The following is a 20,561-nucleotide window of genomic DNA, read 5'->3' as shown; positions in this document are numbered from 1 at the left end:
TGCTGCCTCCCAGATTACCCTGAATCTCCTCTGCTGGCTTTTCCAAGTTGTGTTTTGTTCCTAAGGACCATCTGAGCCTTCTGGCCTCTGAGTGCAGGGAACGCCCCTGTTTTTTCCCCAGACCTTAAGGAGGGAAGGAGCAGTGACACTCCAGGGCCCGTGGTTGCTTGTGCCATCTGCCTGTCTGGCAAGTGGCCAGGGCAGAAAATAGCTGGAGAATAAAAGTGTCTAGAATTTTTCGTCACTAGAGTAATGTTGAGTGGCCCTACAAAGATCTACGGAGATCCTTGGTGACAGAGACATTTAATAGACTCCAGAGGTTAATTAAGTTTTATCACAGTTGGTGAAGCCCTTGCTTAGAGGGAAAAAAAGGTCCCCTGTGTTCCTAGTCAGCCCCACCTCTTTTCCTACTTGAGGGGTTTAGAGCTGTCCGTGCTGGTCTTAAACGTTCTGTTTCTAAAACTACTCTAAGGGAGTACCTAAGAGAAGCCCCAACTGGGCTTCTGATTTTGTTTGCATCTCTAGGATCGATAATGAAGCCTCATTAAAGGAGTGTTTTGTCTTCATAGTAAGTTATATATGGAATATCTGTGTGGAAATTTGGATTTGTTAGCAAAATGCAGCAAATTTAATTCCTTAGCCAATATAGAAGGAAGGATGCAATTAGGAAAGAACCATTTATATTTTAAAATGTGAATGGATGTGGCCGAGCTCCCAGACTAGAAGCAGTTAAGAGACGGTGCCATAGAGCTGTGTTTCATGTTTTTCATGCTAGACGAGTTCAGTTCTATTTACGTTCCTTTTAAGATAGGAAAAACTGATTAACTGATTAAACTGCTTAAACTCGTCTATTCAGCCTAAATACCTATTGCATGCCTCATTCAACAATAAGAAAAAAACAGAACGTACTAGGAATATACTCAGAGGAAGAGAAATTTCTATTTTTTTAGCAGGAGAAAAAAATGATAGAAACCTAAATCATCATTTGTTTGCATATGGATTTATATTTTGTAACATATTCAAATAGATATTTTTAATAACTCATGCAATCCATGTTTATTGTAGAGGAATTGGAAATACAAATAAACCAAGAGAAGTTTTTTTTTTTAACTCCTAACCATGCTATCCCCCAAGATAATCACATTAACATTTAGTGTGTATTCCTCAGAGAATGTGTGTGTGTGTGTGTAGATAGATAGATACATGCATAGGAGCATGTTGATTTAAAAAAAAAAAGTGAAATCCATGGCTAATTGTTCACACCGGCCAGCTGCCCCTCAGAAGCCAAGGGAATGGTTGTACTGCGTGGGAGGGGCAGGGGTGGCTTTGCTCTGGAACGGTGACTTGTCTGTGTCTGTGCAAGCATGTTAAGCACTTCTCTGTCTTGTGTTCATCCACAGCTGTGATTAGTGCCCATCCCATCCATCCCCTCGATAACCCTCACCATCATTTCCACTCCAGCAGCCTCGCTTCTCCAGCTCGCAGTCATCTCTACCACCCGGGCAGCCCGTGGCCCGTTGGCACATCCCTGTCCCTTTCAGACAGGGCCAATTCCACAGGTGAGAGATGAGGCTCGAGCCCCAGATGGAAAGCATTCCCAGAGTTGGCAAGCTGAACTGGGAAGGACTTGCCCTGCCTAGAAGGATTTGGAATTTTTCTGTGTTGTTTATGTATCATAACATTTCTGTTACTGACTCAGATTGATTTCTATAAAATTCACCACCCCCCATTTTTTTCTCCCTAAGTTGATAAGTGCTCGGTGCAAGGTGTCCTCTTAGTAAAAATGTAGTAACTCAAATCACATAACCATGTCTTGTTTCATCAAGTTGCATCTTGATTCAGTCATATTTTGTTTATTTTTTAATCTTCTAATCTGAATGGAAAACTCATTCGGGATGATTTTCAGACACGAGATGTGGCCTTCCCCTTGCAGTTACTCTGTGGTTAGGAGGGTGTATAGGGCAGCCATAAGATAATTCTCATGTTAAATCTTATACGTACTCCTGTTGTGGCCCAAAGTAAGAAATGCATCCAGGGCCAGTGAGGCCAGCTGGGGCCATTCACAGCCCTGTGAATTTTGTGTACATTGTAAACCTCAAGTTGCCCAGAGGATTACTGACGTTAGAAGAGGGTGCACAGGCATGCATCATCTCTAAAAAACAGGAAATGAGCCTAAAACTGCTGTGCATTTAAAGAAATACATTGCCAGATAAACATGTCCCCAGTTTGGAAGTCTTAGGAAATAGCATTATTGAACAGTTTCAAGGAGGAGTGGAACAAATACTGTTAATCCTCATTAGATGAAAATTAACTTCCATCCTGTCAGTGTTAGGTGCAAATCTAGTAACTTTTCGTATGTACAGTATGTTCTTTCTCCATCATTTGAAATGTGTCTGTTAATAGTTACAACATGAGTAGAATTAAATTTTGCTCGTTCTGGAAAATAAGGGAATTTCAAGTGAATTCCACTTCAAAAGTACCTCAAAACCTCATGCTAGAAGTTTGGGTTACCAATAACATTCCCCCTCTCTAAGCTTTGATCAATTTGAAACATACCCAAAACATCAAATGAAGATCACAGCTTTATTAAGGGGATGCCTACCCACCCCCAGAGTTGCCACTCCCCAACCTTTACTTGGTTTGCACTCTCCAAACCAAATGGAGAATGCCACTTAAACTTGTGTCCAAAATGGGCCTTCCTGCTCTGTCCTTCCAGATCGAGGTTTGGGGCCCTTGCTTTAGGGAAAGACAGTCCACTGGCCATTGTCTGGAGAACCAAATTCTGCCTCACAGAGCTAGTCTCAGACAGAACAGAGACTGGAAAGCAGCCTTCCAGATCTGCTCTTGGAAAGCAGTTTTTGTGTCCTGACTATCTTTCTCTATTTTTAAGGCAGAAGAATCCCACCCACTAGGATGTGGGCCTGCCTGAGGGCAGGTCAGGCTCTTCTCAATCAGATTAGCCCCCTCTTCCTTCCTCTCTGACTAGGAGGGGGTTGAAGGTTGGCAAGGAGCAGAGCGGCCCTCACCGCCCTGATCCAGGTGGTCTAATGCTGCTAAAATTTCCTTTCTCAGTAAACTTGGGCAGACAGTGAAGAGAGGGAAAAGTAGTGATTTGTATCACTATAGGGTTCATCACTTTAATGACCAGAGGGACATAAAGAAGGTAAACTAATGACAGGGAAAGTCACTGAAGACAGCTCAGGAATACAGGGCAAGTGTCTTGAAATGATCCACATTCTTTCACCGTTATATTTTCCTGGGTCGCTGGAGCTCAGTGCTGCCACCAGCCCTATGCATGTGGGCTAAGCTTGGCTAGGGCTTGGCCAGAGTAGGGCTGTCACTGCCCTAGAGAGCCACCACTTGACACAGGAAGAGCACTTTCCACTTGTCCAAGACCTCGGCCAGTGTAAACTTTGTGTCTTAAACCCTGAGAGGGAAGTCATTCAGGAAGCAGGCCCTTAGGCAAGGGAGAAATCTTAATGACTGGATAGTTTTCCTTGTGGGGCAGCCGCGTGACACCCTTTACTGGGAATATAACATGGCCAGTGCCCTCTCCAGTTACACAGCAAGGTGGCTCTGGTATGTGGCAGCAGGCCAGGGTTCTGACTCAGGTAGGCAACACTATTCTCCTTTTTCACATTTCCCACCACCTCTTGGACCCTGAGAAGCTTATACATCAAAGTCAGGCAGTCGAGGCAACCTGTGTGCCCAGAGCTGACCTGACCCGTCTCCCAACATAGGCTGACATGGTCCAGGCTGGAGTCTGCTGCTTCTCTCCTACCCCCTACTCCCCTCTCTAACCGGCTTCTCCCCAGCCCAGGATTGCACAGAGTAAGACCAGCAGCTCCCTAGCTGTGGTTATCGCTGACTCTAGGAAGCAAAGAAATGAGGTCCTCAGTGCACCTCTTGAGAGGATGAGAAGTGACATAGGCCTAGTAGGGTTATCACAGCCAGGCTTTCCACACTGGGGGAAGGTGTGTGAGTCCCTTACCCCTGGGACCCAAGATCTTTAATCTGAGGGTAAGTTAACACTCATGACTGGGGCATCCTGTCTCCTGGGAGCCCAAGGGAATAGATTCAATGTTACCTCAGTAACAAGGGCAGGGAGAGGTTGGATTTCTACAGGCTCGTTTGCCCTGAGCTGGTGTCTCCAGAGCCATCCTCAGGTTAGCGATGTGGGTCCACACCAGCTCACACTGTTTACAAGGGCTTCCTTTTAAAGGGGGCCAGTAGTATTGGAAATGGAAGGGCAGTGTAATGTGGGAGTTCCGAGCATGGGCTTAGGAGTTGGGGCGCAGGGATTCGGACTCCTGCCCTCGCCATTCTGAGTCCATGAGCAGCACCTAACATCCCGGTGCCTTCTGAGTTACTGTGAGCATAGAATGAGCTCATGAATGTAGAGCACACAGCATAGTGGCTGGCTCAGAGTAAGTGCTCAGTAATTTACAAAGAAATGAACCTTATCAATTATTCAGGTCCTGTGTTCAGCACATTTCATACATCATCTCAATCCTCACTGAATTATGTTGTCCTCCCTGTTTTGTAGGTGACGAAAGAGACCCAGATTCAGTGACTGCCAAGTTAACCCAGATTGTATGCCAGATTTATAGCCCAGGTTTATCTGACTCCAAAGCCAGTGGTTTTTCTATCCCACCACGCTGCCTCTCGAACAACTCTGACCCCTCTTCACGTATTTGGAGACTGTCACGTTCTTCCTTAGTCGTCCCCCTCTCCAGGCTGATCTTCCCCTATTTTTTTCCCTCTGGACCCAAACACCTTTATGTGGCATGTTCTTAAAGCTATTTTCAGACCTCTGGACTCTTTGGTTGTCCAGGTCTCCCTTGAGCCATGGGGCTCTTGCTCTAGTGAGGCCGTGCACAGTCCCCCAAGGGCATGCAGGTCCTGTGGCATTGCCTCTTCTGTAGTAACTGGCAGGCCTTCTGGGCACATCTGGTGCTTGTCAGGCAGACATGTTATCTATGACAGGCCAGTTTCTAAGACCATCGGTCAGTCAATGAGTGATGTTTTTAATCTCCTTTTATATTCACATCTTAATAGACAGTAGCCCCGGGAACCTTTATGTCTACTCCCTACTAAGTACTCAGGAGAATGCTGTAAAATTTTGACCACTTAGCTGTGTGGGCGAGAACATTTCAGCAGAGCAGCTGGTTGGCAAAGTTGTTTGGGACGCTTTTGAATTAGTCCATTCTTACCTGGCCTTGGCAGTGGTGCTAATCCATGTTCTCTTGGACTAACACTGGTCCTGAGTGCTTATTGAGCTGATTTCAGAGGCCCTTAGAAGTAGCCAGAACCCTGGTATGTGCGTGTGTTTAATGGTAGAAGAAATGCTAACATTTAGACTTTCCTGCTGTAGAGTCCGTTCGAAATACCCCCAGCACTGACACCATGCCAGCCTCCTCGTCTCAAACATGCTGTACTGATCACCAGGACCCTGAAGGTGCTACCAGTTCCTCTTACTTGGCAAGCTCCCAAGAGGAAGATTCAGGCCAGAGTCTTCCTACAGCCCACGTGCGCCCTTCCCACCCATTGAAGAGCTTTGCTGTGCCGGCAATCCCACCCCCAGGCCCTCCCACCTATGATCCCGCGCTGCCAAGCACACCGTTACTATCCCAGCAAGGTGAGTGAGGACAGCAGCACCACTGGTGGGACCCTTTGGCTCTGGCTTGTGGCACAAGTCACCTCTTTGACAATAGCAAATACCTTCCAGGCTTATCCTAGTAGTTCAGAGTAGCTGGAAGTCATTGCCCCTTTCAAGAAGTATGTGGGCTCCCCTCCCTGGGCAATGCATATGAACTAGAGAATAATATTGTGGGAGTGAGGGCTGACTTTCTGAATCGTGTTTTGGGTGCAGAATTCTTGGTGGTAAAATCCAGTGGCTATAGGTGTGGACAACAGATGTAGTCCACTTAGCCTCCCCAAAATGCCTCCCTCTGTAGGGTTCCTACAAGGTAGGGAAGGATTGGGGAGGACAAAACATGGAAGTAAGGGGACCCTTCAGATGGGACGGAAGTCAATTGCTCAAGTTCATCTGGTCCCCACGAAGCACCTAACCTGAAAAGCATGCTTATCCCTACTTCTCCACATCTGTTATGATGGTCTGTTTTAGAGTAAGTCAGTGGTTTTCAAGCTTTTTGGTCTCAGGACCCCTTTATAGTCTTAAAACCTATTGAGACAATGAAGGAGCTTATCTTTACATGGGCTAGGTCTACCAATATTTAGTGTATTAGAAATTAAAACAGAAAAGTTTAAGGTTTTTTATTAACTCATTTAAAAATAGCAAATCTATCATGTAAAATAAATAGCATATTTTTATGAAAAATAACTTGCCAAAACAAAAATATAGAAAGAAAAGTGACATTGTCTTGTATTTTCACAAATCCCTGTAACGTCCAGCTTCATAGGAGGGAGCTGGATTCTCAAACCTGCTTCTGCACTCGGTCTGTTGCAAAACGTTATTTTGGTTGAAGTGTAAGAAGAAAACGTGGTCTCACAGATAGGAAGTTGGAAAGGGAAGAGTATTTTTGTAATCTTTTCAGACTGGATATTCTTTTTTTAATACTATAGCAAAACACAAGAAGTTGTATTTTCTTATAGGTTTGTTTGTAATGTAATATAGCCATACCCATGAACTGTTTGTACTCTGTTTCATGAAAATCCATCCATCTTGTACTTTGAATGCATGATATTGGACATCATTTGGAAAATATTGATTCACTAAGTTATACAGATCCTCCAAAACTTAACACAGTTCGTTATACAAAATGTAAAAATACATTTATTAGTATCACCAAAGTCTGTAAGTGTTGGGAGGCTCTCAAGCTCTTGGTGGCACATACAAGTTTTTTAAGATTCTAATTTTCACTTGAAACTTGTATTTTATCATTGGAGATAAAAACTGTCCATTGTTTTACTTGAAGTGACTGGCTTACTTTATTTACCATCTAGAAAGTGTCTGCCCAGTGCTCAAGTCTGAATAACTGGTATGTCTGTCATTCTTTCTTTGGACCGACATTGGTGTTTCATGACAGAAGCCACAGTTCCTCTGGTAACTCAAGCTGTCACAAAAGTCCTGAGCTCCAGTCAGACACCGTCGTGTAGTAGACAGAAGTACTTTATACATACTTTCCATTTTGTCACATAGGATAAAGGTTGTATAATCAAGGTGGAGATTTAGTAAAGTAATTCTTATTATTTCATTAAGGATGATCTTAAGTTAAACCAGCTTTATTTTTATTTTTATTTTTTTTTTAATGTTAGGCATGTCCGTGAATGACTTTGCAGTTTGGTGCCACTGCCCTAATTTATGCTAAGGCTACAGCAGTTTTACCCACTGTTGCTTTTATACCATCAGTGCAGAGGCAAAAATTTATTATTATGAAAGGAATTTTTACCTTACACTTCTAATTTTCTAAAGCCAGATGGAACTGTTTCTCTGGCCACTTTTGCCCTCCTTCCCTTGAGTGCAGTGCCTTTTCAGACCCACACTGGGTCTGGGTGCATCCCTCACCCTGAAGCAGCATCTGGACCTTAGTTGCCTTCATGAGATCTGGGGGAGCAGCTCAGCCACACCCCTAATAGTACCCTTTCCCCTCAGCTCTGAACCATCACATTCACTCGGTGAAGACGGCCTCCATTGGGACCTTAGGAAGGAGCCGGCCTCCGATGCCAGTGGTGGTGCCCAGTGCCCCTGACGTGCAGGAGACCACAAGGATGCTGGAAGACTCTGAGAGTGTAAGTTCCTGGGCCACCAGCCCAGCCAGGATGTCGAGTGTGTGTCCGGTGGCCTGCAAGTGTGCCGGTCACACTATGTTGTGTGCAGGCCCAGAGGTGTGAAACAGATGCACTCATACTTTGAGCAGACATCTCTGAGCATCTCCTCTGCGCCAGGAGCGGAGCTGATGGCTTATGTGCCTTCTCTTTCCCCAGAGCTATGAACCAGATGAGCTGACCAAAGAGATGGCCCACCTGGAAGGACTAATGAAGGACCTAAATGCCATCACGACAGCATGAGACCTTCCCCAGGACCTGACTGCAGACCTGGGTCGAGAAGTCTTGGGACAGAGCCTGGAAAGCAAGGATTGTACAGAGCACGTTAAGACAGCACTTAAGAACACAGAGCGAGCGAGCAGACCAGCCGGCGCCCCTGCGTGGGGCCAGCTCCAGGCACGGCCACCTGCCTTCTCCTGGTCGGCCTGGAAGAAGCCCGTATCAAGGCGGCTTCCCTTTGCCTGCTGATACCCTGCAGGACTGGGCACCATGGGCCAAAATTTTGTGTCCGGGGAAGAGGCAAGAAGTGCACCGTACATTTCATTTTGTGGTCAGGCTGTGTCTTTGTACTGCGGCCGCATCACCTTCATGGAGTGTAGACATTGGCATTCACGTACAATTTTATTTGTGTCCTATTTTATTTTACCTTCGAAAGAAAAACCAAGGGAGTTCATGGTGTTCTCCACAAGTGGTTAACATTTGACTACTTGTCTGAATTACGTATGGAAAGTCATTGACAGTGTGGGTTGTTCCAGGGGTTGGCTTGTTTTTTGTTTTTATTTTTTGAATTCCGAGTCATTGCATCCTCTACCAGCTGTTAATCCATCACTTTGAGGGGGGAGGAAATGTTGCATTGCTGTTTGTAAGCTTTTTTATTATTTTTTATTATAATTATTAAAGGCCTGACTTTTCTCCTCTCATCACTGTGAGATCACAGATCTATTTGAATGAAATGTAACATTGAAAAGACTTATTTGTTGCTTTCTGTGCAGTTTCAAAGTATTGGGGTGGGGGTGGGCCGGGGGGTTGGGAATAGGAAGTGGAGGGGCTGCTGAGGTCTGTGAATGTTTCAGTCGTCGTGCTTTCTTCCAGAAGCCTGCAGAGAACGGAAGCATCTTCTTTTTCGTCCTGTCCTGGCATGTCCATCTCTATTGTCACTAAGTTGCAACTGGACTTTCATTTGGGTCTTGTTAAAAAATTCTTCTGTGCAATAGGTGAGTTCGAGGACTTAGCTGCCCTGATGAGTGGGTCACATCCTGGTGAGAATGTCCATGCTGAGGAGCCAGTGCTGCACTTCCAATCTCTGGAGTGACACGGAGCAGGCCTAGAGCCCCAGCCGTTCCCGGAAAGTCAGGGGGCAAGACGGAGTCCTTTCCTGCTGTCTCCATGTGTTCCCTGGGGGTCGCGGGAGGTAAAGAAAGGCACTTGGTTTCCTCACAGGACTCCTTGCTTCTCTCTAGTTCCTGTCCTTGGCCGGTCCGGCTCTTGCTGCCGTGTTTCAGAGCCCCTTAGGGAAAGCACTCACAAGAATGAGGCCGGCAGGGGCTGCAGCACCCCCAAGGCTCTCCACTCCTTTCTGAACATTGTTCTGGAGGTAGCAGGGGTCAGGGACAGCAGAGGGGACCACCACCTCTTCCATCCCAGCAGCTCAGCGAAGCCCCTGATCAGCATGGGTAGCAGGAAGCTCCTGGGACATGCTGGGAGGCCCTTTGCCTTTGCAAACAGCCCTTACGTTCTTTGTCTTAAAAAGGTAAGGAGCTGAGGTGGGTTTGTTTTTTTTTTTTAATATTGAGAATATTAACAAAATCCAGGACTGACCATCAGGCATCTTCCCCTACTCCCCCCAACTCCCCAGAAGGCAGTGTGGAAGGCGCATCAGGCTTTGTTTCTGTAGCCAGGAAGAGGTCAGCCGCTGAGACCACGGGCGGGTACCCAGCCCACCAGCCCCAGGGGCCCTGGGCTCTTCCCTGGCCCCACAGACACCCCACTTGCCTTTGTACAGTCGTTATTTCTCCTTTTGAGGTCTTCACACATATTGGTTTTGTAGATGAACTCTGTATTTATTATTTTGGGGGCAATGAGAAGTGCAATGCCAGGAGTCCCGCCGCGTGCCAGCCGGTCACAGAGGACTGTGCCAGGTGGGATTCTGGAAAACCAGTGCACTTAAACTGGTCCTGAGGAGAGCACTCTGGACACCAGGAGGGCTAGATTCCCCAGAAGCTGTCTTACCTTTTGCCCAAAGAAACGTGCTCGGTATTCGGGGCGTTCCCTCCCGCGAACCCTGACACTCGTGTTACCTCAGGGCCTCGGCACCTGGATACTGCCGCGGAACGGGGGCGGGGGGAGGGGCCTATTTTTAAATAAAATAACTGTTCAAAGTTGGGGGATTTTTTAAAATTAAGAAAAAGGAAAGCTATTCTGTATTGCACCTTTTCACAGTTTAATACATTTTCTTACATATTCCTGTGATTTTTGAAATTAAACCATTGTGTGTCTTGTAATGTCCTAGTTGCGCTGCTGCTCGGCAGCTTCCTTCAGGAGGATTTGGAACAAACGTGTCTGTTGCCTTGTTGCCTGCTGGAGGGGGGCCTGGAGGGCTGCTGGGGCCTGGTTTCTGTACACACTTGTTTGGCCTTTTCTGTAGTTGATGTTGTAAACTCTATGGCTTTTTAAAAAACAATTTCATGTTTTTATTTAGTATTGGAAATCCAATACACTTTTTTAATCCAATCAAACTCCGGTGTGGTCAAAGAGTTTGTTTACTTTTTCCTTAAGAAAACAAGAGCTTTGGCATCCCTGGTTCCCGGCCTTGACATGACTTCACTGTTGCACTCACAGTCTTAAAGGCAGGAGTTCTGAGGGGCCCTGAGGGAGGTGTGGCGGGTGAGCTGGGAGACCGCAGGCCGCAGTCAGGTAGCCTGCGGGCAGGTTGGCCACGGTCAGGTCGTCTTCCAGCCCTGAAGATGAATCCTGTCCCCACCCCCCATGCCACCGTCGCTGCCCTGTATGGACGGAGCCACCCCAAGGAACGGAAGGTGGAAAGAACCAAGGGACCCTCACAGAGAAGTGCAGGTGCTCCTAGAAGGTGTAGAGGCCAAGTCCCTGGTGTGGCATTATCCTGGCCGCAGCTCGATCTTTCGGCAGCCGTGCAGATCCAGGCCTTCCGCTCCCAGCCCACCTCTCTGGGGTGACATGTGGAGCAGGTCTGCTCTGGGCCCCGCCTTTGCCAGGCTGCCTTACTTCCTGTCCACCTGCACTGCCTTAGCTTGGGCTGTTCTAACAAAAATACGATAGCCTGGGGACCTCAGACAGCAAACAGTGGTTTCTCAAAATTCTGGAAGCTGGGAAGTCCAAGCTCAAAGTAGCAGCAGATCCGGAGTCTGGTGAAGACCTGCTTCCTGGTTCTAAGATGCTGTCTTCTTGCTGTGGCCTCATGTGGCAAGAGAGATCTCTGGGGGCTTTTTCGAAGAGCACCGATCCCATTCATGGGGGCTCCGCCCTTGTGACCTAATCACTTCCCAAATGTCCCACCTTCCAATACCATTCCATTGAGAATTAGGATTTCAGTATGTGAATTAGGGGATACAGATATTCAGTCCATAACGCTGTGAGATTTCTTACAGTATCTGAGGGTCTAGACTTGGTAGATAGATAGATAGATAATGGTGAGCACAGCAGCCGTAGGCCCTCCCCTCCACAATTGGCAATCGAGTAGGGGACAAGGAGCCCCATGTCCTTACCAGCGGCTCCTTTAGCCCCAGCACTTCATCTGCTTTGCTGCTGAATGTACCTTCTTAAACCCAAATCTCTTCATTCCCATTAGTGACCTCAGATGGTGTCAGAGCTTTCAGTGCTAACATCTGTGCTGGTCTGCCGAGTTCTCCAGGCCTAGCCTCCCAGGGCTGGGTGCACCCAGCATTCTAGCCGCAGAAAGTGATGGTGAAACAGACATCATAGTATTGCAAATGGACCCCCCCTCTTTTTTTTTTTTTAAATTCAGCGTAACAGTATTCATTGTTTTTGCACCACACCCAGTGCTCCATGCAATACGTGCCCCCCTTAATACCCACGACCTGGCTCCCCCAACCTCCCACCCCCTGCCCCTTCAAACCCCTCAGACTGTTTTTCAGAGTCCATAGTCTCTCATGGTTCACCTCCCCTTCCAATTTCCTTCAACTCCCATCTCCTCTTCATCTCCCCATGTCCTCCATGCTATTTGTTATGCTCCACAATAAGTGAAACCATATGATAATTGACTCTCTCTGCTTGACTTATTTCACTCAGCATAATCTCTTTGAGTCCCGTCCATGTTGCTACAAAAGTTGGGTATTCATCCTTTCTGATGGAGGCATAATACTCCATAGTGTATATGGACCACATCTTCCTTATCCATTCGTCCGTTGAAGGGCATCTTGGTTCTTTCCACAGTTTGGCAACCGTGGCCATTGCTGCTATAAACATTGGGGTAACGCCGTGCCTGCTCTAACAGCCGGACAACCTGCCAGTGCTCATCCTCCTCTGTATCCCTAGATGGAGCTCTTGGCACGTTTTATAGTGATTTGTTGATCTGAGTCCCTTTCAACTGTGGACTGTGGACTGTGGACTGTGGGGTTGTGTTAATTCCTCCTCTCCAAGCACCTGATGCTGGGGCAGTTTCTGACAACAGCAGATGTGTGTCTCCTGGATGGTTGGACAGTCATGAGGACTCAGGACCAGGAGCGTGTTGGAAGGTTTCCCACACAAATACCACCCCACCCCTCATTTGGAGGGATCTTAATAAGTCTCTCTTGTTGTTGTGCCAGGACCCTCCCATTCCAGCAGCCATGGCCATTTGGTGTCCTGGGGTGAACTTGAAAGATAACAAAGACCTGTGTGCCTGGCAGTCCTAAGAAATGATGCTGATGCCACAGTGACCGACTTGGTGCTGGGAACTAGGGCAAGGATGTCCTCCAGATTGGTTCTAAGATGAACATTATGAACGAGGCTCTTTCCCCAGTCCCTCCGTCCCTCCTGATCTCAGCCCTTTTCCCATACCAGGGGTGTGGTATCACCAGGAGAGACTGGAGAACATCACTGAACACACCATCAAGTTGATGGGGAAGGGGACATGGGCAGGGAGAGAGAAGCAGGGAGCCACGAGGGCCCCCAGAGAGCAGGTGCAACTCTTCACCTTGGGTTTCCAGCTACCAAAGGAGGAGGTTCACCAGGAGAGCTATGAAAAGAGGTGGGAGAGACTAATTGAAGGAAAAGAATACTTAACATTTTTCGTAATCTTTGAAATTACGTGATGTTGAAAAAGTGCTATTTAACACTGCAAATACTTTCTAAGCAGAATGGATGGTGTTCATCCCAAAACACTTTTTTTTAATGTTTTATTTATTTATTTGACAGAGATCACAAGCAGGCAGAGGTGGGCAGGGTGGGGGGTAGGGAAGCAGGCTCCCTGCTGAACAGAGAGCCCAGTATGGGGCTCGATCCCAGGACCCTGGGATCACAACTGGAGCCGAAGGCAGAGGCTTTAACCCACTGAGCCACCCAGGTGCCCCCCCAAACACTCTTTTACTCAACAAGGAGGAACTTGATGGGTTTTGGAAGTGAAAAGATGGGCCTGGAGCTGAGCTGAGAAGGGTTAGAAGGAGCTCTTGCTGCACTATGGCGTAAGAGGAATTCAGAATTTCCTGAAATGATGTCAGGGGTGAGGGTATGCTGGCAGCAGGTATAAGCAAGATGGTGAGAGAGTGAGGGGCAAGGTGGGAAGGTAGCCCCAGCAGGAAATGGCTGCCCTTAAGGTGCCCAAAGTGTGTTTTCAAATGGGATGGTCGGAGAGTAATTTAAGGCTGTCTGCTCCTTGCACAACTAGAAACAAACCCCCTCTGACTCTCCAGATCTTGCACAAAATCTGCCATGTCCACAAGGCCTGGCATGAGTTACTGGCTTCTCCCCAATAAAAAAAAGGGGCAGGTGGACCAATGTGGGGATGGGCAGACTACAAATCTGGCGTGAGGGCGACCATAAATGGGATTGGATCACCAGAAACAGGAGCCCAGAGCTGGAAACAACCGAAACAAACAAACAAACAAACCTAAACCAGAGAATTCACAGAAATCCAGGGGGCAGGGGGAAGGGTGTGAGACCTTTCACAGGTCAAGGAATGTGAAAACCAGTCAGCTTTATTCTGATTTTAAGAGGCAGGCTGACTTCAGCTAGTGTCTCGGTTGCAGTCGTAGATGTCCACCCTCTCCATCCCAGTGCCCTGGAGCAGTGGCCCGCCACCTGACAGGTACATATGCTACATGCCTGTCTCTCATTAATGGGTCTGCCTTCTTCTCCGGACCTGGCCTCCCAAAGGAGAGATCTGCGAGCCATTCTAAACTCTCCCCTCAACACCACAGCACACCTCTCAGCAAATCCTGCAGCTCTCCTTGTTGACCCCCTACTTCTGTCTCTCCAGCCTCCACACAAATACAAGGGTGACTTTTCTAACTCAGATCTGGCCTCTGTCCCGTGCTTAGCAATCACTTCTCCATCACCTGCCCTGCGGAAAAGAGATCAACGCAGCCCCTTTTACCTCTTGACATTTATTTGCAATTTGCACTTACAGCCTAAGCTGTGATGCCTGACCTCTAGACCCTTCTCTTTGCCTCACATTGTCACCCTACCCATGACCCTCATGACTGGCTTTCTATGCCCAGTAAATTCCTATCCATCTTTAAGGACTCAACATAACCGGTGGTTTTGGATTCTCCATCCCAGTGCCTAGTACATTATAGGTGTTCACTGAATGAACTTAGCTGAGGAAGATGGACTTGAAGATACCGTGGCCCAGTGCTGGGAGACTTGGACAACATCCTAACACATTCCAGGAGCACACACTCCGACAGGCTTCTCGGAGGAGGTAAGGCTGAGCTGAGTGTAGGAATTACTATGAGTGTAGGAATTACTATCTGGAGTGGGGAGGAGCCTCTGCAGAGCTGGAAGGCTGCTCACTTCATGTGGCCATCAGCATTGCTTGAAGAACAAGTCTCAGCCACCCCTGTTCCTGCTAAGACCAGGGCCTCTAGGACTGTGCTCAGCCTGCTGTCATTGGATTAAGCCCTGGCATCCCAGTGGGCCAGGTCAGAGGACACAGAGGGTGTACAGAGCTGATGCTATCCTCCCCAGAATCCCTGGAACAGTGCAGCAGTGGTTCTAGGCCCCATCATGCTGGGTTTGGTTGGCCAGGTACCACCGGGGGAGGGTCCATCCTAGAGAGGTAAGAATAAGCTGGGTTCTTTTCATAAACCCAAAACCCAGGTCTTCCTGAGAATTCCGGGCAGCTTTTTGAAAGAGGCCAGGAAGGCAGACCTACTCTTGAAGACAAAATGATGGATCAAACTCCCATGGACAAAGTTGCCTAGGACATGGCAGGAGAACCAGCTGATGAACATTCTAGACTAACACAGAGAAGGGAAACTGGCTGGAATTGGAGCCAAAGAGAATGGGCCAGTGGCGCAATGGATAACGCGTCTGACTATGGAGCCAAAGAGATCTTGCCCATGGGCAGCTGATGTGAGAAGAGGAATATTTGGGACCAGTCAGAAAAGGGTCTTCTTTACCCAAGAAGCTGGGAATCACTCGTGGCTTCACAAATAACCCCAAGGCTCCACCTTGCGCCAGGCACCAAGAATACAAAATGATTAAGACTATCTCTGTTGATGTGTTCACAGTCTAGAGGGGAACACAGACATTTCACGGACAGAAATGACCACTCAGCACAAGTGCCGAGACCCAGCAGAGTGATGATCTGGTAAAGGAAGGAATGTCCAACCCTGACTGCAGCATGCAGGGGTCACGGAGTAAGTCAACACTGAGGACGGTGAGGAATTCATGAGAATTCCACTAAAAATTCCTGCTTCCACTAGATCCGTAGAGCAGGGCAAGTTCAGATACCGGCTAAATTACAACCAGGTTACTTAGAAATGATTGGCTCAAAAAGAAAGTAAGGGATTTCCCTCACAAAGGACCAAAAACCTGACCCCAAGTGGCAAAAGAAAATGGAAGCTGGTGCTTCCTCCCCTAAGCAGGATCCTAACACCAGGAACCTGGAAGGCAGGAGATGCTGGAGGGAGCAGCTAACACTGCCCACAGCCAGAGCGCTGACAGGGAAGCTTCCAGGCTGTCAGGAAAACTGACTGGCACTGACGTATTTAAAAAGCAAGTAAAAATTGTCATCTCCCCTGAGAATTCGTTGAAGATTTTTGTGTCCATATTCATAAGGGATTTGGGTATGTAGGGTTTCTGATATATATATATTTTTTAAAACTGATTTTGCTTATCAGCATTACGAGGCCGTGTAATACTGGCCTCGTAGAGTAAGGGAAGTGTTCCCTCCTCTTCTGTTTTGAAAGATTGGAGTTAATTGTTCTGTAAACATTTGGTAGAATTCTCCAGTGAGGCCATCTGGTCCTGGACTATTTTTTTTAAGGGAAGTTTTATTACTAACTTAATCTCTCTGCTTGTTCTAGATCTATTCAGATTCTCTATTTCTTCTTGATTCAGTTTTGGTAGTTTGTATGTTTCTAAGAATTTGCCCCATTTCTTGGGCTTATCTAATTTGTTGGCATACAGCTGTCCACGCTTTACCCCTCTGTTCCTTTTTCTTTTAGGTAAGTAGTAATATCCCCTCTCTTCTTCCTGTTAGTATTTCGAGTTTTCTCACTCCTTCTCTTCTCTGGTTTTTTGTTGTTGTGGTTGGTTGAGTTGGCAGCCTAGATTTTTTTTATTATTTTTTAAAAGATTTTATTTATTTATTTGAGAGAGAGAGAAGGAGCATGGGCAAAAACAGAGGGAGAAGCAGGCTTCCTGCTGAGTGAGAACCTTGATGTGGGGCTCAATTCCAGGACCCCTAAATCATGACCTCAGCCGAAGCAGCCACTTAACCAACTGAGCCACCCAGACACCACTAGATTTTTTTTTTAAAGATTTTATTTTATTTATTTATTTGACAGAGAGAGATCACAAGTAGGCAGAGAGGCAGGCAGAGAGAGAGAAGAGGAAGCAGGCTCCCTGCTGAGCAGAGAGCCCGATGTGGGACTCGATCCCAGGACCCTGAGATCATGACCTGAGCTGACCGAAAGCAGCGGCTTAACCCACTGAGCCACCCAGGCGTCCCTAGATTTTTTTTTTTTTAATGCCAAGTTATGAGTCATTTTCTCTATATAGCATTAACAGGGTTAATTTGATGTCACAAATGAGGTAAAACTGTAATATTTGCATATGAAAACTTCCTTGAAAAACTCAGATCTTTGTTAAAGTTATTGATTGTCAGATCAAAGAAACTACAATTCAAGTTTGTGCACAAAAATTAAAAAAAAAAAATTTGCTACTTGGGAGGTTCCAAATTGGCAATTTTTGTCAAAATTACCAGGGGGAAATATACTCTCTCTACTAAGAGTGTCAACAGCACGTTAATGCTCTCTCTAAATCTACTTTATACAAAATGATGTGCATTTTGCGAAGAGTACGTAGGTACCTATTACCTCATTTTTGGAACTGGACTTAATTGCCTTACAGTCTCCAACAGGGTCAGCTGTCAAACTGTCAAAATTTGTCAATTTTGTTGATCTTTTCAAAGGAGCAACTTTTGGTTTTGCTGATTCCTGTATCATTGTTTTGTATTTCTGCTCTAATCTTTATTATTTCCTTCCTTCTACCTAATTTGTTTAGTTTGTTTTTCTTTTCCAAGTTTCCTAAGGTGAATGTTGAGGTTATTGATTTAAGGTCTTTTTTAAACTATGGTAGCTTATTTGCTATAAATTTCTCTCTGAACACTGCTTTTGCTGCACCCCATAAGTTTTGGTATGCTGCATTTTGTTTCCATTCATCTCATTTTACTTTCTAATATTCATTGTGATTTCTTCTTTGAGCCTATTGTTATTTAGAAGTCTGTTGTTTAATTTTCATACAGTTGCAAATTTTGCCGATTTCCTTCTTTTTTGTTTTTTTAAGAAATTTATTTATTTATTTGACAGATAGAGATCACAGGTAGGCAGAGAGGCAGGCAGAGAGAGCAAGGAAGGGAAGCAGGCTCCCTGCTGAGCAGAGAGCCCGATGCGGGGCTCGATCCCAGGACCCTGAGATCATGACCTGAGCCAAAGGCTGAGGCTGTAACCTACTGAGCCACCCAGGCGCCCCTGCAGATTTCCTTCTGTTATGAACTTCTAATTTCACTATGTGGTCATCAGAGAATATTCTTTGTATGATTTTAACTCTTTTGAGACTTGTTTTGTGGCTAACACCTGTCTATCCTGGAGAATGTTCCATGGGTACTTGAGAAAGGTAACATATTTTGCTGTTGTTAGGTGGGGTGTACTAGATGTCTGTTAAATCTAGTTGGTTTGGGGCACCTGGGTGGCTCAGTGGGTTGAGCCTCTACCTTCGGCTCAGGTCATGATCTGAGGGTCCTGGGATCGAGCCCCGCATCGGGCTCTCTGCTCAGCAGGGAGCCTGCGTTCCTTCTCTCTCTGCCTACTTGTGATCTCTGTCAAATAAATAAATAAAATCTTTAAAAAAAAATAAAATCTAGTTGGTTTGTGTTGTTCAAATTTTCTGTTTCCTTCCTGATTGTTTATCCAGTCATTTTACCCATTATAGAAAGTGGTATTAAAGTCTACAACTGTCGCTGTTGAGTTATCTATTTCTCCCTTCCATTATGTCAGATTTGCTTCATGGATTTTGGGGCTCTATTGTTAGGTGTATATGTGTTTTTAATTGTTAAATCTTTTTCATAGATTGACCCTTTTATCATTTTAAAATATTCTTTGTCTTTAGTACCTATTTTGTCTTAAAATACACTTTGTTATTAATATAGCCATTCCAGCTCCCTTTTGGCTAAAATTTGTCTGATGTATCTTTTCACATCCTTTCAACTTGTGTCTTTGAATATGAGATATGTATCTCTCATAGACAGCATAGAGTTGAAATTTTATATGTATAGTGTATGTTTAATATATTAAATAATACATCAATAAGGAGTATTATTTAACATATAAATATATTAATACATATTAATGTATTTATAGTATATTTTGATTATATTATATATTAATACATATCTATCAAAATTATAGAGTTGTATTATTCATTCTGCCAATTTCTGCTTTTTAATTTGAATGTTTACTATTTGCATTTTATATAATTGCTGATAAGGTAGGATTTACACATGGCATTTTGCTATTTGTTTTCTATGTCTTTTTTTTTTTTTTTGGTCCTTCTATTACTCTGTTACTGCCTTCCTTTGTGTTAAGTAAATATTTTCTAGTGTACCCTTTTAATTCCCTTGTTCAAAGTCACAAATCATAAAAGAAAAATTCAGTAAGTTGAACATGATCAAAACTGAAAATGTTTACCTCTTGGGGAACTTGAGTGACTTAGTTGGTTAAATATCTGATTCTTCCTTTTGGTTCAGGTCATAATTTCAGGGTGGTGAGATTGAGCCCCACTTCAGGCTCATGCTGGCCATGGAGTCTGCTTGAGATTCTCTCTCTCCCTCCCCCTCTGCCCCTCCTGCTCATGCTCGCTCTCTCTTTCCCTCTCTAAAATAAATAAATAAAGCTTTAAAAAAACTGTTGAAAAGGGGGTGCCTGGGTGGCTCAGTGGGTTAAAGCATCTGCCTTCGGCTCAGGTCATGATCCCAGGGTCCTGGATCAAGCCCCACATCAGGCTCCTTGCTCAGCGGGGAGCCTGCTTCCTCCTCTCTCTCTGCCTTCCTCTCTGCCTACTTGTGATCTCTGTCAAATAAATAAATAAAATCTTTTTTTAAAAAGTGTTGAAAGGCATGGTTAAGAAAATGAAAAGGCAAGCCATAAGCTAGGAGAAAATATTTACAAAACATACATGCTAAAAAGGGCTTATATTCTGAATATATTATTTATAGCTTAATAGTATATTCAGAATACAAGCAAAAACCAATGGGTAAAGATTGGAATGGTCACATTACCAAAGTACAAATAAATATTGATAGCAAATAAACACCTGAAAAGATGCTCAGTACTTTAGTTATTATGGAAATGCAGGCTAAAACCAGGAGTTAATATAACACAATCTCTTGATGGTAAAAATTAAAGACCGACCATATCGATTGGTGCAAGGATGTGCAATAACCAGAACTCTTCTACAGCTGCTGGTGGATGGGAATGCAAAACATTCCAGCTCAAAAAAATAATCTAGCAGTTTCTTATGAAGTTAAACATATACTTTAAACATATAAACATATGACCCAGCAATGCCACTCTGATATTTATTTTTTAAAAGATTTTACTTATGTATTTGAGGCGGCAGTGAGCAGGGGGAAGGGCAGAGGGAGAGGAAGAGAGACAAGCAGATTCCACCTTGGGGCTCAGGGCTTGATGTCACAACCCTGAGATCATGACCCCTGCTGAAACCGAGTCAGTTGTTTAACTGAGATATCCAGGTGCCCTAGTTCTTTATTCAAGGTAAATGAAAATCCATGTCCACATGAAGACTTGAACATGAATGTTCATAAGAGCTTTATTCTGAATAATTAAAGACTGGAAACAACCCAAGTGTTCTGCAGTTAGGGAATGAGTAAGCAAATTGTGGCTTCTCCATAAAGGGAGTGTGGCTGTGCAGTACACATAACATGGACAGATCTTAAAAGCTTAAGACTAAATGAAAGAAATCAGACACAAGAGACACATATTTTATGATTCCATTTATATGAAATTCTAGAAAAAAACAAAACTTTAGTGACAGAGGCAGACTGCCAGGGGCCA

At 45.2% G+C, this 20,561-nt stretch overlaps 1 protein-coding gene across 8 annotated transcripts in view; it reads left to right on the top strand.

The window, feature by feature from the left end:
• Positions 1–10,523, top strand: part of NEO1 (neogenin 1) — a 235,064-nt gene extending 224,541 nt beyond the window's left edge. For 6 of the 8 annotated variants that reach the window (XM_045070805.1, XM_045070803.1, XM_045070802.1 and 3 more), the window contains 4 exons: positions 1,401–1,559; positions 5,375–5,638; positions 7,616–7,752; positions 7,948–10,523. In XM_045070805.1, the coding sequence (XP_044926740.1) occupies positions 1,401–1,559; positions 5,375–5,638; positions 7,616–7,752; positions 7,948–8,031 (644 nt within the window). In that variant the 3' untranslated portion in view covers positions 8,032–10,523. The remainder of the gene's footprint in view (positions 1–1,400; positions 1,560–5,374; positions 5,639–7,615; positions 7,753–7,947) is intronic. The other 2 variants (XM_045070807.1, XM_045070806.1) reach the window with 1 other exon arrangement.
• The last annotated feature ends 10,038 nt before the right edge of the window (positions 10,524–20,561 follow it).

Source organism: Mustela putorius, unplaced genomic scaffold, assembly GCF_011764305.1.
Source record: "Mustela putorius furo isolate JIRA1106 unplaced genomic scaffold, ASM1176430v1.1 tig00003972_pilon_pilon_pilon, whole genome shotgun sequence".
Lineage (NCBI taxonomy): Eukaryota > Metazoa > Chordata > Mammalia > Carnivora > Mustelidae > Mustela > Mustela putorius.
Note: the sequence above shows the minus strand (reverse complement) of the source record. Positions and strands in the feature narration are given on the sequence as shown.